At 41.7% G+C, this 14,822-nt stretch overlaps 1 protein-coding gene across 1 annotated transcript in view; it reads right to left on the reverse strand.

Annotated features, from left to right (window-relative positions):
- Positions 1-14,822, reverse strand: part of Lama1 (laminin subunit alpha 1) — a 178,735-nt gene that overhangs the window by 72,096 nt on the left and 91,817 nt on the right. Inside the window, exons 10-16 of the mRNA XM_074070313.1 lie at positions 14,068-14,228; positions 12,875-13,015; positions 11,193-11,366; positions 9,745-9,846; positions 8,504-8,715; positions 7,646-7,757; positions 5,110-5,220 (exon numbers count right to left, since the gene is read on the reverse strand). Of these exons, the coding sequence (XP_073926414.1) occupies positions 5,110-5,220; positions 7,646-7,757; positions 8,504-8,715; positions 9,745-9,846; positions 11,193-11,366; positions 12,875-13,015; positions 14,068-14,228 (1,013 nt within the window). The remainder of the gene's footprint in view (positions 1-5,109; positions 5,221-7,645; positions 7,758-8,503; positions 8,716-9,744; positions 9,847-11,192; positions 11,367-12,874; positions 13,016-14,067; positions 14,229-14,822) is intronic.

Consider the following 14,822-nt stretch of genomic DNA (forward strand, 5'->3'; position numbering starts at 1 on the left):
GGCTCAATTTGGAGAGTTGTCCTTTTGCAGCTCTGATGTAAATACCAAGCAGGCAAGACTCACCAGACTGCTAAGTGCAAAGGAAAATTCTGGTAAGGAACAGCACATTTGCACGTGCTTAAAGTGTCTCCCTCAGATTGTCTGCTAATTGCAAAAAGGAAGAAATAGAGCTAGCACCTCAGTGAGGGGGAGGACACCATGGACTTCCCTGGAGGAGGAGGGTGTGCTCTGGGAAAGACTCATCAGGAACGAAGCATTCTGACCTGAAATGCACTCTGACTCTACCCATAGGAAAACAAAAGGAAGCAAAGTGAAGGGCTTCATTCTTCAAGGTGCCAGTGTCATAAAACACCAAGGCTAGGGAAATAGTTCAGATTCAAGAGGCCAAAAGAGACATGATGATAAAATGCAGAACCTGATCTGCCTGGAGGCTATCCTGGAGGGACAAAGGCTACACAGGACACACTGCTTAACAGACAAAAATGAAAAATGGATGGTAGATTAGAAAGAGAGCACCAATGTGAAATTTACTTAAGAGTTGATAACTATATGATAGCTATGTAAGAGAACACGCTGGAGTACTTAGAGATAAATGGACTTGGTGTTTGCGGCTTACTCTCAAGTAGTTTTCAAAACAGATCTGATTAGATGGATGGACAGATGGATGGACAGACAAATAATGAAAATGATAGTTTGAATTAGGGCAATGTTAACCATAGGGGACTCTGGGTAAAATGTAGGTGTTCTAATTCTATTCTTACTCTTTTTCTTTGGAAGTACTGGGGTCTGAACTCAGGGCCTTGCTAAACAGGCTCTTCACCACTTAAGCCACTCTGCCAGCAATATTATTCTTAAAACCTCTGAGTCAAATTAAAATTATTTTCAAGGACAAGGTTTTTAAAAATGGGGAACAAAATCTACAAACCCACAAATTCTAGAGGCTCAACAAACACAAGCAGACTAAGTAATAATAATAATAATAATAAATGCCCCAAAGCACATAATCAAATTGTTCAAAACCAGGGACAAGGAGAGAATCTTAAAAACAGGCAGGGGAAAACAAACAGTATAACACTGAGAATGATGGGTCATTTCTCATCTGAAATAAGCCAAGCCAATGTCAGCAGAATGACTTTAAAGTACTGGGGGAAAATTCTGCAAAGATAGTTTTCAAAATCGAAGGCAAAACAAAGCTTTTTCGAGATAAAAGAGAAGAGAATTTGTCAGACCTACCTAGAGAAAGCTAAGGACAGTTGCTCAGGTTGCAGAAAGATTACACATATTGAGTATCACTTATCTGAAATGCACAGGATCCTCGTGTTTCAGACAGCAGGTCTTTTCAGGATTTTGAGGTATTTGCATATATGAAATAAGATGTATTGGGGATGGGATCCAATTCTAAACAACAAATTCACTTATGTTTCAAGTATGCTTTGTACACATAGCACAAGGTAATTTTATACAATATTTTTAGTAACTTCATGCATGAAACAAAGTTTCATGGTGTGGAATTTTTCACCGTCAGTAGGATATGGACAGAGGAGAGGAGAAAGGCGATGGCCAGGTGTGAGGGCCAAGTGTAGGGCAACCCTAACCACCTCACAGCTGCCTGGCTCAAGGCAATGCTAGGCCTATTCTCACATGCTTCTAGGTCCCACTTTGCCGTGGCTCAGTTTCCCCAGGTCCATTGCCTGTATTGACTTTACCTATCATCTCTGCATACTCTGCCTGTACCCAGTCTTGAGCCCCCACCTACAAGGCCTCCCTTCTTGGTGGCTCCTCTGAGTCACACATTTTATATACTTTGGTTATTTCTCATCTATCAATTTAAATAGTATGTCCAGTTTCTAAACTATTTATGTTTCTCTAATTCCTGAGGTGGAGAGATGTTTTCCCCTATATTAAATTTAATTTTGTACAATAAATAGCTGGTATTATATCCATTTATACCAGGGTTTTCCCAGTTTTATTTAGGGTCATCCTACACCACAGCTTCTGAACTCAAATATGGACACAAACTGCCTGGGTAACCTATAGATTCCAAATCAGAGATGGGCCCTGAAATGCTGCATTTCTTATTTCTTTTTTCTTTCTTTCTTCTTTTTTTGGGGGGCAGTAAGAATGAGACCTGAGGCCTCATACTTACTAACAAAGCACTCTTCCACTTGATCCCCAGTTCCTTTGTTTTGTATTTTGGTGTTGAGATAAGGTCTTGCTAACTTTGCCTAGACTGACCTCAAACTCGTATCCTGCCTCCCAAGTATGTGCCACCATACTTGCCAAGACTAAATTCCTAACAAGTTTCCAGGTGATACCCTCATGGAGGAAGCAACATTTTAGCCTTTTTTCCTCTCCACACCCCCATATGACCTTGGCTTTGATCATTAACCCACATTTATTTAAAATGCAATCAGCTTTGGGAAATGACGACATGGTTGAGCGAAGAGTATTATGCAAAATAACTGCAATTTTGTTTTAAAAATACCTCATCATTCATTTATAACCTGCACATAGGATGTTGTCTGATCAAAGAGGGAGACTGGGCCTTCCTTCTCTTGTAGTAAACTCTAGGCAATCCTTCTGAAAAACCCTCAGAGTCCCAGGCTCAGTGTGTTCTCAGGCCTGTGCTGCCATCCACTGACATTGTCAGTGGATCTGTGGTAAGCAAAGTTATAAAAATGATCAGCTGTCTGGGAGGAGAAATGGCTTTTCTCCACTGGAAAAGGAGACACGGGCCCAAGACACGTGTGATACGTGGCACTGCTTGATTTTCTTGAGTGCTGCACCACACGGGAGCAAAATCAGGTTCTCCAAACCCGAGTGAGAGCTTGGGAGCAACAGGACCTTCTTTCTAGAAGATGATGAGAAAGAGTTAAGTCCTGAAGCCGGATACCATGCATGAGGCCCTGGGCTGTGAACAGTTCTTTTCCAAAGAAAATAATAGAAAGAAAGTTGAATTAAACAGGTAAACGATACTACTGCTTTTATAGTCCCTTAAATTCTCATCTAAGTTTTTCTTGTTACCTCCTCTCCCCACTGCAAAAAAAATTGTTTAAAAGGAAAAAATAGTAACTTGATGGTGGAAAGTGCCAGTGTCACGAAAGGCAAGGAAAGATGGAGCAGCTGTCCCAGAGCAGAGGAGACATGGCCACAAAATGCCCAGTGGGGTCCTGGGTTCGATCCTAGAGAGGAAGAGGGACAGGAGCGACAACACTGGTGAAATGGGAGCAAAGCGTGGGATCAGTCAGTCACCTGGTGCCAACACGAATGTCTTAGTTTTACAGTGACCCTGCTGCAGTTATGCATGACATTGACAGAGGACCACTGGTATAGGGGACTGCTGGTAACGATGACCCAGAAGCTCTCTGTATTATCTCTGTATTATGCCTGCAGCTACCCTCTAAGTCAAAAGTTGTTTCCAAAACAATGCTTAAAACTCTAAAAATTACTTATTATAAGTAGAGCTTTAAGAGCATCTGCTATTTATACTAAATATATACCTCCCATTGAACAAGAGTTCAACTATTATCTAATGTTAGGTATATACCATCTGTATACTCAGTACATATTTTATGTTCTTAGCATATACTTCTGTAAATACACATCGATAGAAGACGAGAAATCCACCCTTTCAGACCCAACTGTAACTAAACCACCAGGGACACAGTCCCAAGATCAAGATGCTGACCAAGAAATGTTGGCTGGAGACCTGGAAGTCTGGCTTGCCAACTCAAGTGGCAAAGTAAAACACAAAACCAAACAAAATGCAAAAAGAAAAAAAAACAACCTCCCCAGTCACTGGGAGCTATACCCCAGAGGAAGCCCGTCCTTGAGGAACCAAGTCACCTGCAAACCAGCCCAGCACTGAATTTCTACAGAGGCCTCATTTCCATTCTGGAGAGAGGAACACAGAACAAAGTGAAGCTTTACTTACAGGAGAAAGAAAAACTGGGCTCTAACAAGATAAGTCTTCCAGGGCCTCAGGCCTCAGATCCTTTCTATGGGTCTGGTAATTAACTTTCCCTAGCACTGTGACTCAATCATTCGCTTTCCCAAGGAGCATGAATGCTCCCCTGCCTGGAGAGTACAGCACACAGCTTATTACCATATGCATTCACTCCATCTCTGTGGAGCGAATCCATTAGAACCCACAGGGTGGCCAGGCTTCAAGCAGAAAGGCCTGTAAGAATTCCTGATTGAGGATAAAAAAACAAGTCTTGCCCTTACCTGCTCCCAAGTTTATTCTCAAGATAAACTACATATTTGTTGAGTCCTGTTTCAGCTCCTGTTGCTTAGAAAGAGGTGCTTGTTTGAGGAGTTTTTCTGAACTATCTGTAAAGCGTCATATATTTTACATAATTTGTAGTTACTAGATATTTTACTATTCCTCTTGAAATTTACGATGTACTATGTGATGTTAAAAATACTAACACATTCATTGAAAAGATCAATCCTTTGTAATAATTGGTGGGCAACTTTTGTACCTTTATACTGCTTTGTAATTCTGCTAAGTAGGTAACTATTTTTCATGGCACTAATGATTAAAAAAAAACAATATTACATACACCTTTTCCCCTGTAGGTTGTGCCTCCCTTAACCACAAGTGCTTTGGATTTGTTTGCTTGTTCATTTGTTTTTCCTGGGATGAGGGTTGGGAAGTATTTGCAAATGCACAAAGTGTCATTTTGGGGATGGGATCAAAGTCTAAATATGAAATTAATTTATGTTTCATGTACACCTTATAAACACAGCCTGAAGGAAATATTACAGGATAATTTTCCTCTGGCTGCATTTTGACTCTGATTTTTCACACAAAGCCAGGCATGGAATTTCCTACTTGTGGCATCATGTCATTCCTCTCAAGGTTTCAGATTTTGGAGCTTCTCAGATTCTGGATTTTCAGAATACAGATTTCAATTTGTTCTAGTAAAGTAGCTTTTTTTTTTTTTTCCAAAAAAACCAAAAAAGGTTAAAGAAAAAGCAGGAGAGGTTTTAAGATACAACCTTGAATCTGCAAATTTCCTTTGGAGTCTCCAAATTCACTTCTGCACCCCAAGTGATCTGGAGTGGGTGGGAGGGGGGAACCTGAGGTTTCAGCAATAAACTCACAAAGCAAATGCCGTGAATGTCGCACTCTGAGGCATGGCCATGGCACTGACACGGCTGACAGATTCCTCCAAACAGTATTCCATCTACTCGATAATAGCCGGGGAGGCAGGACTGCAAGAGAAGGGAAGGAGGCGATGTGTTCGTGAGTCTGACAATGTACACTGTACCATGAAAAAACATGCCACTCCACTTCCCATGAGCACAGAAACATTTGTTTCTATTTTTTAAGCATCTTCATTGAGATGTCACTTTCACGTCGTAAAGTTCTTCCATTGTAATAGCAATTCAGTGATTTTTCGGTGAACTTACAGAACTGCACAGCCAGCACTCTAATCCAGTTCCATTTCATTTTAAGGGTGGAAACACACACACACAAAACTTAGTGGCCATGCCATGTGACAGCATGCTCCTTAGTGGCACCTCACTGTCACACTCCTAACTAGAAATGACATAACACTGTCCGGCCAGTGTCTCCTTCAGAAGTCTTTCCTTTTTCTCTCTCAACTGCATTTTTGTCCCCTTTGCCTGCAATTCATTAAAGGTCACCAACAAACTATAATATACATGTTTAACAGCAGGTCTAGGTCAGGCTGCATCCGTTTAATTGAGCAAAGGCTGCAGGTGTGATTTCCACGGGATCAACCCAGAGAGGCAGGTGGGCATCCAAGGCCTGCCTTTCAGGAGTGGGAAGCCAGGCACACACTGCAAGGCATTAACTCCCATGACACCTCTGCAAATCAGCATCTCTGCTTTATAAATAGGGAGTGTGGCACACAGATAGTTACACAGTGCCCAGTGTGTCCATGGATAATTCAGTCAGGTGAGTATACCTTGAAGGTCATGTCCATAGCTGCTAAGGGCTAAGGCTCCAGCAGACACAAAACACCTTTACAGAGCAGGCGTGGGAAGGATTTATGTGGAAGTCAGTACCCTGCCCGGGAGGAGTGGCAGGAGGGGGTTGAATTTGCTTTTTGTTTTCTTTAGGAACTCTTAAAGAATATTTTAATTATACAAATATCATTTAAATACATTCATTCTCACAGACACTATGAAAGTTCCCACACTTCTTGGCCCTGTTGTGCACCCCTTGGGAAGGGGGCTCACTGCTTGGGAGGCAGTGCCTTGGGGTCTACGTGGTGGCTCCCAGTGGAGAATTTCCTCCCCCAGCAAAGCTGCCTGGTTCTTGAAGTCAGCTTCTGAGTAACAGTTTGATTAAAGAATGGGTTCTTCTGACAGACAAAAATGCTCACAGATGGGTACAATCCACCCACCATAATCCCAGGACCCTGTCCAGGGAGACTCCTCCCCAGACAACCATAGGAACGCCTTGTCTGCACTGAGCACGTAGACTTTCTTTTCTTGTCACTATTTCCTAAGCAATAAAGTAGAACAACTATTTACACAGCATTTCCTTCCATAGGCATTTTATGGAACCTAGAGGTGGCATAAAGTGTATCAGGAGGAAAAGTATAGGATCTGTGCTCAGGAATGTAACTTTGTGAGTGTGTAGGTTATATGTAAATGTTACACCTCTTGCAAATTATCTATAAATGCATTTAAATTGTTTGGACATAGTGTTGATAATAACTCTCTCTGACGGAGAATACCCTATTTTATTTGGCAGTGTTCGAAGGTCTATCCACACGTCACCTCATTAAATTCTAACAACCATGTCTGCTAAGTACTCTAGATACACAGCCTCCTATATTTTTTAAATAGTCTCTCAATGACCTCTACTACCTACTACAATGTAAATGCCAAGTAAATAGTTTTTGTACTATATTGTTACAAAATGATGACAAGAAAGTCTGTACATGTTTAGTACAGACAAAGTTTTTTTTGGAATGTCTTTAATCCATGGTTGGTTCAATTCATGGATGCAGAACTTGTGCTACATATGTGAAGTGGAGCCCACCAGAGTAAATAGCCAGGGACTATAAAAAAGTCTCAAAATAGGCCTGGCTTGCTTGAAGCTGTCCTTGTCTTGCACAAATTATAAATGTTCAGATAAGCAAATTCAATCCTCCTTAGAAATGCAAAATCTGGGCCGGATGTGGTGGCACACAGCTATAATCCCAGTCACTCAGGAGGGAGAGTTAGGAGGATCATGGTTTGAGGTCAGGCCAAGCAAAAGTGTGCGATCCAATCTGGAAAAATAAACTAAAAGGACAAGGACTGGGGTGAGGCTTAAGTGGTGAGCACTTGTCTAGCAACCACGAGGCTCTGTGCACTGCAGAAAAAATAGACAAACATGCAAAATCCAGCACAGGGATTGCAAGTTTCCGATGGACTGAGGCAAGAATGCTGCACAAAGTCAGGTAATTCCAGTTACTCCAATGCACCCCTGGCAGAGAAATCTGATTGCTTTAAATAATGCGATGCCCAGTATTCCTGTAATCCGATACAGTCTAAAGCACACACTGTTTTCTAAAGTTAAAATTCCAAAGTGCATCATTAAATCAACTTCTGTATACTCTTTCCACTTGGGAAAGAACAAAACAAAAGGAAGGAGACAGGCAGGGAGGCAAAGTCATACCTCACAGGAGGTCCCTGTGTGGCCATGGGGACATTCACAGTGCTCCACGTCAGTGGCTACTGCCAGGTCGATAGCATTGGGGCTCGCCGTGTCCACAGAGACAGAATCCAGCCTACAAACAAATAGGCAAGAGTCCTATGTGACTCACACACTGCAAATGACATCTCTCATCTCAGTGAACTGAGACTCCTAAAAGATTTAGTTTAAACAAAATGGTCATGGGATTTTTGTAAGTCCCTAAAGATTGCCACAACAATTCACCCTGGGGAATACATCATTGTTCTCAGGAAACACTTTCAACGTTTATTGCAAAATGTGCTACTGCCAGTACACTGCTGGGAGAAAGGTCTGATGTCGTCTGTTTGGAGCTAAATCATTTCACAGAAATTCATCCATTCCATCACTTTTTCATGAATACAGAGAGGAGCCTGAAGTGAGATATCCCATGTTTGCTTTAGTGGCATCTGACTTTTATGCTTCGCTAGGAATTGTGAGAAACTGACCTCTTCAAAGTAATAAAATGACCAAAGATGGACACATTAGCTTAAATAACTGTACAAAACTAAGACCCTTAGCACCAGGAGAGAGAATGAGATGCAACACAGTCCAGGCAACGTCAGCTCATCAGGCATTCACTGGAAACACACTGAAAATCTCTGAACCTAAAATCAAGTCTGTTTCCTGCTAGATACATTTGCCATCACACTTAGTCTTATGTATTCAATGCAATTGCATTTCTAAAAATAACAATACAGCTGGTTCCTTTAACTGTGCCCTTATGATAAGCTCAAAATATATAACAATAGAGACAAGATTGTAGTCCTTCCCCTTAACGTCCCTTCCCATTTCAGTACCTACCTGTAAAGAGCCATTTTCGCAGAATTGTAGTTGGCTCTGATCAAGAGATGTGTCACATTGGCAAGGAGGGTCATGAACTGATCGCGATCAACCTCCTTTTTGGTGTTAAAGTCTCGGAAGTTCTCAGGCACAAGTCTAACCATGTTGAAGTACTCTTCATAGGGTTGCAGTGAGAGGCCTTCAGCCTGGGTGCTCAAAGTGAGTCCATTTCCCTAGCATTTAAGGACAAGAGGAAAGACACCTATAATGCAGCTGGGCACCAGTGGCCCATGCCTATAATCCTAGCTACTTGAAAGACTGAGATGAGGAGGATTGAGGCTTGAGGCCAGCTAGGACAAATCATTCTCAAGATTCCATTCCAAACTAACCAGAGTAAAATGGGCCGGAGGTGTGGTAAAGTACCTGCTTTCAAGAGTGAAGCCCTGAGTTCAAACTCTGATTCCACAAAAAAAAAAAAAGACATCTGTAATTCAGTTTAATGACCCAAAATAAACTTTTTATCTAGCAACGTGGTTTCCATGATTCTTGTGGCAAACCCTCAAATCCTGAGTCCAGAATGACTTAAGAAAAGGTGCTTGATTGCATTCCTTGCAGACAATCCCAACAACCAATCTGAAGACAGTATACGAAGCCGGAATCGTGGAAGACACGAAGTCATGCATTTGCCTATAGTTTTCAACAAAGCAGCCATCTCACATCCTTAATCCTTACAACAGAAACAGAGAAAACTATGGACAATAACTCTAGCTCCAATTTTTCATAAATTTTCTGTTAACTAAAGTGATTTACCAGCTGGGTGTGGTGGCTCAGGCCTGTAATCACAGCTATTCAGCAGGTGGAGACTGGGAGGAGTGCGCTTCGAGTTCAGCATGGGCAAAGTTTGTGAGACCCCATCTCAGCCAATAAGTGGTGCATGCTTGACATCCTAACTATGTGAGTAGCATAAATGGGATAATCACAGTCCGGAGGGGCCAGGGTACAAATCTGAGACCTTATTTGAAAAATAACTAAAGCAAAAAAGGGCTGGAGGTGTGGCTCAAGAGATAGCAAGGCTGAGTTCAAACTCCAGTACCACCAAAAAAAAAGTGATTTACCTTTCCCAGTTTCCAGCTGTTCAGGTTGGCACTACTGAATGGTCACCTGACCACACTGACCTTGCTGGGACCTCCTGTCTCACCATTTGCAGTCATCAAACTATCACCCATCCTGAGCTCTACCACAAAAGCAGTGGTAATAGTCACCTTGATGATGACGTCGGTGTGAGACATGAGGTCACTGTCCACTGTCTCCACTGGAATGTCGTAAGACACAGTGTATTTCAGGAAGCCACCAAATGCAGTCAGCTGGAACAGTTAAATGAGAGTGAACACCAAGGAGTACAATGGTCATAGCTCCGAGTCAGAGCAAGTGTTGAAAGGACACACCTGGATACAGCTAGGCTGCAAGCTAGCCCAGTGGCCAGCACAGCCAAAAGCAGATGATACAAAATTTCATTTAACTGATATTACTATGTTGCAGGATATAAAAATGGTCTCCTGCTTTTTATGCAGGAAATGACTACACATCTTTGTTAATGTGCAACAGACATCTACTCTACTTAAATGATTTGGGGTGGATTTGACCCATGACTACAATCTCAGCATTTTGATTTCATTGCCAGCCTTGCAGGAAAGTAACATCCTAGATCTGCTATTTAAATGAAGGACTGAAAGCATTTCTTCCAAATCAGATGTCCTTCCATGTAAACAGAGACTTTTTTCTTGATGGATGTGTCACAGTGAGATAATGTTCAGAATCCAATTTTATAGTCACATAAACTTTCAAGAGAAAAAAAAAAAGCAATGAACCTTGGTTATAAGATCATATTATAAAAAGAGCATAGATCTCCACTATATGATGGAAAAATAATCATTTTCAAAAATAAATACTCCTTAAAAATACACGTTAGAAAATATAATAATCAAATTAACTAGAAACTTATAAAACTGTAAGACTACACTATTAGGAAAGTATAACATTGTCTTAAAACAAATTAAACTCCCAAGGGAGTGGGGAGCTACAGTTACTAAGATAGGTTCTCCCAAATATCTCTCCCAATCAATCAGAACCTAGAGAGGAGGGGACAGGGACACATCGTTGTAGGGAAAGTTTAATCTCCAACTTTGTAGGTGATCAGCATCATAGATCATCATCTTGCACTCTTACAATTAGGACAGACAGCACTCCATCTGTTTCTATCTGGACTTTTATGTGAGTAACAGCCTGTCCTGGGACTGAAACAGAGGGAGCAGAGCAAAAAGACCCATTGCAGGAAGCTTCCCTGAGTGTTTTCTGTGCACCAGCCCCTCCACTAAGCCATGGGGTACTAGGCTGAGTGTACCACTAACTGTACAAAGTGGGAACACAATGAGCACTTCATAAAGCCCCAAGTGACCCAAGGACATAGAGGAAGAAAGTCGGCCATGGCAAGAAGGTTGCCCACCAAGTACAAGGTCCAGTGCTCAATCCCCAGTACCAAAAAAAAAAAAAAAAAAAAAAAAGTCAAGAAAGATCAAAAAGATCCTATATATCAGATATAAATAAAGACTATGACACGCTGTCCCCAAACTCAAGTGACCCATAGGACTACTTAAAATGCAAACAGGTTCTCTGACCTTTACCACAAAGGTGATGGCATGCAGATACATACCTTATTTCCCAGGTAGGCCTCGGGGGCTGACCAGTAGGACTTGGAAGCCAGCCTCTGCATGACCACTGTGTTGTTGATACTGATCTGATGGCGCCCACCCCGCGTATCCTGCTGAGACTGGATCCTATTTGGACTGATCAAGTCAGTGACCAGCCACCCAGACATATCGCTCACCTTAAAATAAAATTTAAAAACCTAAAAGTTTTAGATTACGAAGTACAGGTCAACTTATATTTCACATAGTCCAGTGCAAATATCTTCACAATGAAGAGACAGACTCAAAGCCTAACTAGGGATGAAATTAACCAAACTTGCTATTGAACCACATGGCATGTGACCTTTCCTCTTGTCAAAGAACCCAGAAAAGCTGAGAACAAGTCACACATACAAAGCCAGATCAATATGAGCAAAAATAAAGGGACAAGATCATAAAAGCTGTAGGTATATATTTTTAGATATTTTTTAAATATCAAAGACTTCATTATAGGCTGAGCATCCTTAATCTGAAAGTCTACAATCAAAAACTTTTTGACCCAGGGTAGAAAATGTCACACATGACTCCCTACGATGGGTCACAGTCAAAATGCAGGTGCACCATGATAAACAGGTGATAAATCAAAGCTGTTGTAATGTTCAATGAAGGAAATCAGGAATCAAATGATACAAACAGCCTATCCATAACCAACAGTGTACTTTTTTGTTTTTTAAAGCTGGTGCCAAACAGCAATTGAAAAAAAAATGCAGTTGCACTAAAAATAGTATAAAATTACCTTCAAGCTATGTGTATGTTACATGAAACAAATGAGCGTCATGTTTAGACTGGGGCTCCTCCCAGAAAAATATCAGATTATATATATGCAAATATTCCAAACATTTGAAAAAGTCCCGAACCCAAAACACTTCTGGTCCTTGGTATCTTAGGTAAGGGATACTTAAGCTGGAAATGCACTGAATAAAATGTCTTTTGAGAATTCTGACTCTCCTTCCTCGTTGCCCAAATGCTGGAAAACATGTAACAACCATCTTCAGATCCTACACTCCCAGTTTTTCATTTACACAGAGATGGCAAATGCTCTGCTCAGGGTGGTGGCCACTGTAGTCAGTGAACCAGACAGCTCCTCCCTCATCTCTAGCCATCATATGCTGTCCCCTCTCCTTATCACCATTTGTCACCCTGATCTCATCCCCTCCAGAACTCCCCAGTCCCAAAACAACCTACCTACCTTCATAACCCCCTTCAAAAATCTCTCCAGCCTTCATAAACCCCTCCTACCATCATAGACCCTGTGCCACCTGCTATTGTTCCCACCCTTACCTCTGGAGTGCCTCCCCCCCCACCAGCTCTTTAAGGCCCCAGGTCCCAGTGGCCCGAGACTGGTGTGGGGGGGTGAGACCTGACCTTCCCTCTGGGCACAATTTCCCACAGAAGGAATGCAAACAGGACACATCTACTGTGTCACAGCATCCTATTATTTTGATAGGAATATGCATGTGGGAATAAACACAACTTAGAAAATACAGGGACACTTTTAGGAGTGGATAGCCTTTGATCTAGGCCAGTGTCGTTCCAAAATGGAGGACAGTGGTATTTCAGGGCAAGTCAGCTTTAAGGCAATGTAACACAGCCATAAGAGCTCATGAGGCCACCTGCTAATTAACCCACTGTGCCCAGTGCCTCCCACCTGACCGATGGGCCAAGAAAGGCTGTCACAGACATCAGAGACGCCGAAGCAGAAGCACTCAGAACAGCCCTGGGGATTTCTTTCCTTCAGGTTATAGAATCCTGGCTTACAGCGATCACAGTTTTTCCCCTCGACATTGTCCTGCAAGTTATAATAAAACATGAGCTGGTGAAACCGATGTGCCCAGATAGACAGAAGAAAACATCATTCATATGACGTGACTGAGAAGCAGTTTGGCAATGCACGGAAACGAACGAATAAATAAATAAATGCACACATGAAGCCTCAGGAAGTCACTATTTCCAGAACAGATATTTGGAAATAACTCTCATTTGATTTTGTAATCAAGAATAAGGCTGGGAATCTTACAGCCTGGTCTTTACATTTAAATGGATTGTTTGTTTTAAAGCTTTCATTTTCGCTGATTTACAGATTTTTTTATTTGCATGCTTGTTTCTTTTTTGAGACAAGGTCTTGCTATGCAACCAAGACTGGCATCATATTGTCCAGTGTCCGTCCTCAGCCTCCCATGAGCTGAGATTATACCACCATGCCCAGCTGGAAGAGAGGTTTTAAAATCTGAAGATGGCTATATACTTTTTGTCCTGCTCCTACATACTCAAGATTATTTTTAGCCACATAAAAATGTGCCTGAGACTACTTCCATGGGAATAAGCACATAGGTAAGGGGGAATCCTAGGAATTTCGGGGAAGTTGTTATTAATATCATATGACAATGACTGGGACCATACGAAAGCACTTCTTATGATTATACAATTCCTTTTTAGCAGGAATCCAAGATGACAGACCTGCATTTAATTAGTGTTCTTGGAAATTTAGTATTTACCTGGATCTCCTCCAAACACAAAGCTGGAAAAGAATGTCATAGAAGAATTAAGGCAAGGCCAAAGAAATGGTATTCAGTGTTGGATTTCACCTAAGAAGTTACAGAAATGCCTCGGGAATATATGGCCACTACCCTGAGGTACCAAACAAAGAAAACCAGGTGACAACCCAAGTTCAAGTACATACAACGAGCCAGCTCACTATGACATGGTACACTTAGGATGGGGAAATTTCTGCTTAAACCTTTCTGCTTTGCACAAGACCTGATCATCCCAGTTAGTGGAACATACTGTGTTTTCAGAGAACCACAGAAAACACTCAGGGGCATCTTTGACCTTCAAACTTACCTTACAAAGACACGGCTCTATGCAGGGATCCTCGTTCACACTGCCAGCTGGACTGCAGTCACAGCGGATGCAGCTTGGGTAACCCCGATAGCCAAACTGGCAGCGGTCACATTTTTCTCCTGCATAACCTTCCTTACATGGACACTGGCCCGGCCACTTCCCTGGGGAGAAAACAAAGGCAAGGACCCAACATGAAAGTAAAAGAGTTTAAGGCAGGGGTCAGCAAGCTTTCTCTGTATATTTTAGGCTTTTGGCCTAAATAGAGGCTCTGTTGCAACTATTCAACCCAGCCATTATTGCTCTAACACAGCCATAGACAATACATATGCAAATAGCCCCAGCTCTGTTCTAATAAAACCTTATTCATAGCAAGCAGAGTGTGAATTTGACCCATGGACCATTATTTGCCAATTCCTGATTTAAAGAAAGAAAACAGAAAACCCAGAGATGCTGGTGGCCATGCAGAAAAATATAGCAACCTTAGAAAACCCCTTGGTGCTTCTTCAAAACATTATAGAGCAATTATAGAATTACCACAGGATATAGTAATTCTACTGCTAAGACGTATAGCCACAAAAAAACTTGTAAATAAATGTTTATAGAAGCCTTATTTAGGGGGTTTGTACCAGTGGGAGGGGGGAAGATATAAGGAAAGGGTGTAGGGAGGTGAATATGGTGGAATATTATGTACTCATGTATGAAAATGGAAAAATGAGACCTGTTGAAACTATTCCAGGAATGCAGGGAGGAGGGAT

The sequence above is a fragment of the Castor canadensis genome, chromosome 4 (assembly GCF_047511655.1).
Source record: "Castor canadensis chromosome 4, mCasCan1.hap1v2, whole genome shotgun sequence".
NCBI lineage: Eukaryota > Metazoa > Chordata > Mammalia > Rodentia > Castoridae > Castor > Castor canadensis.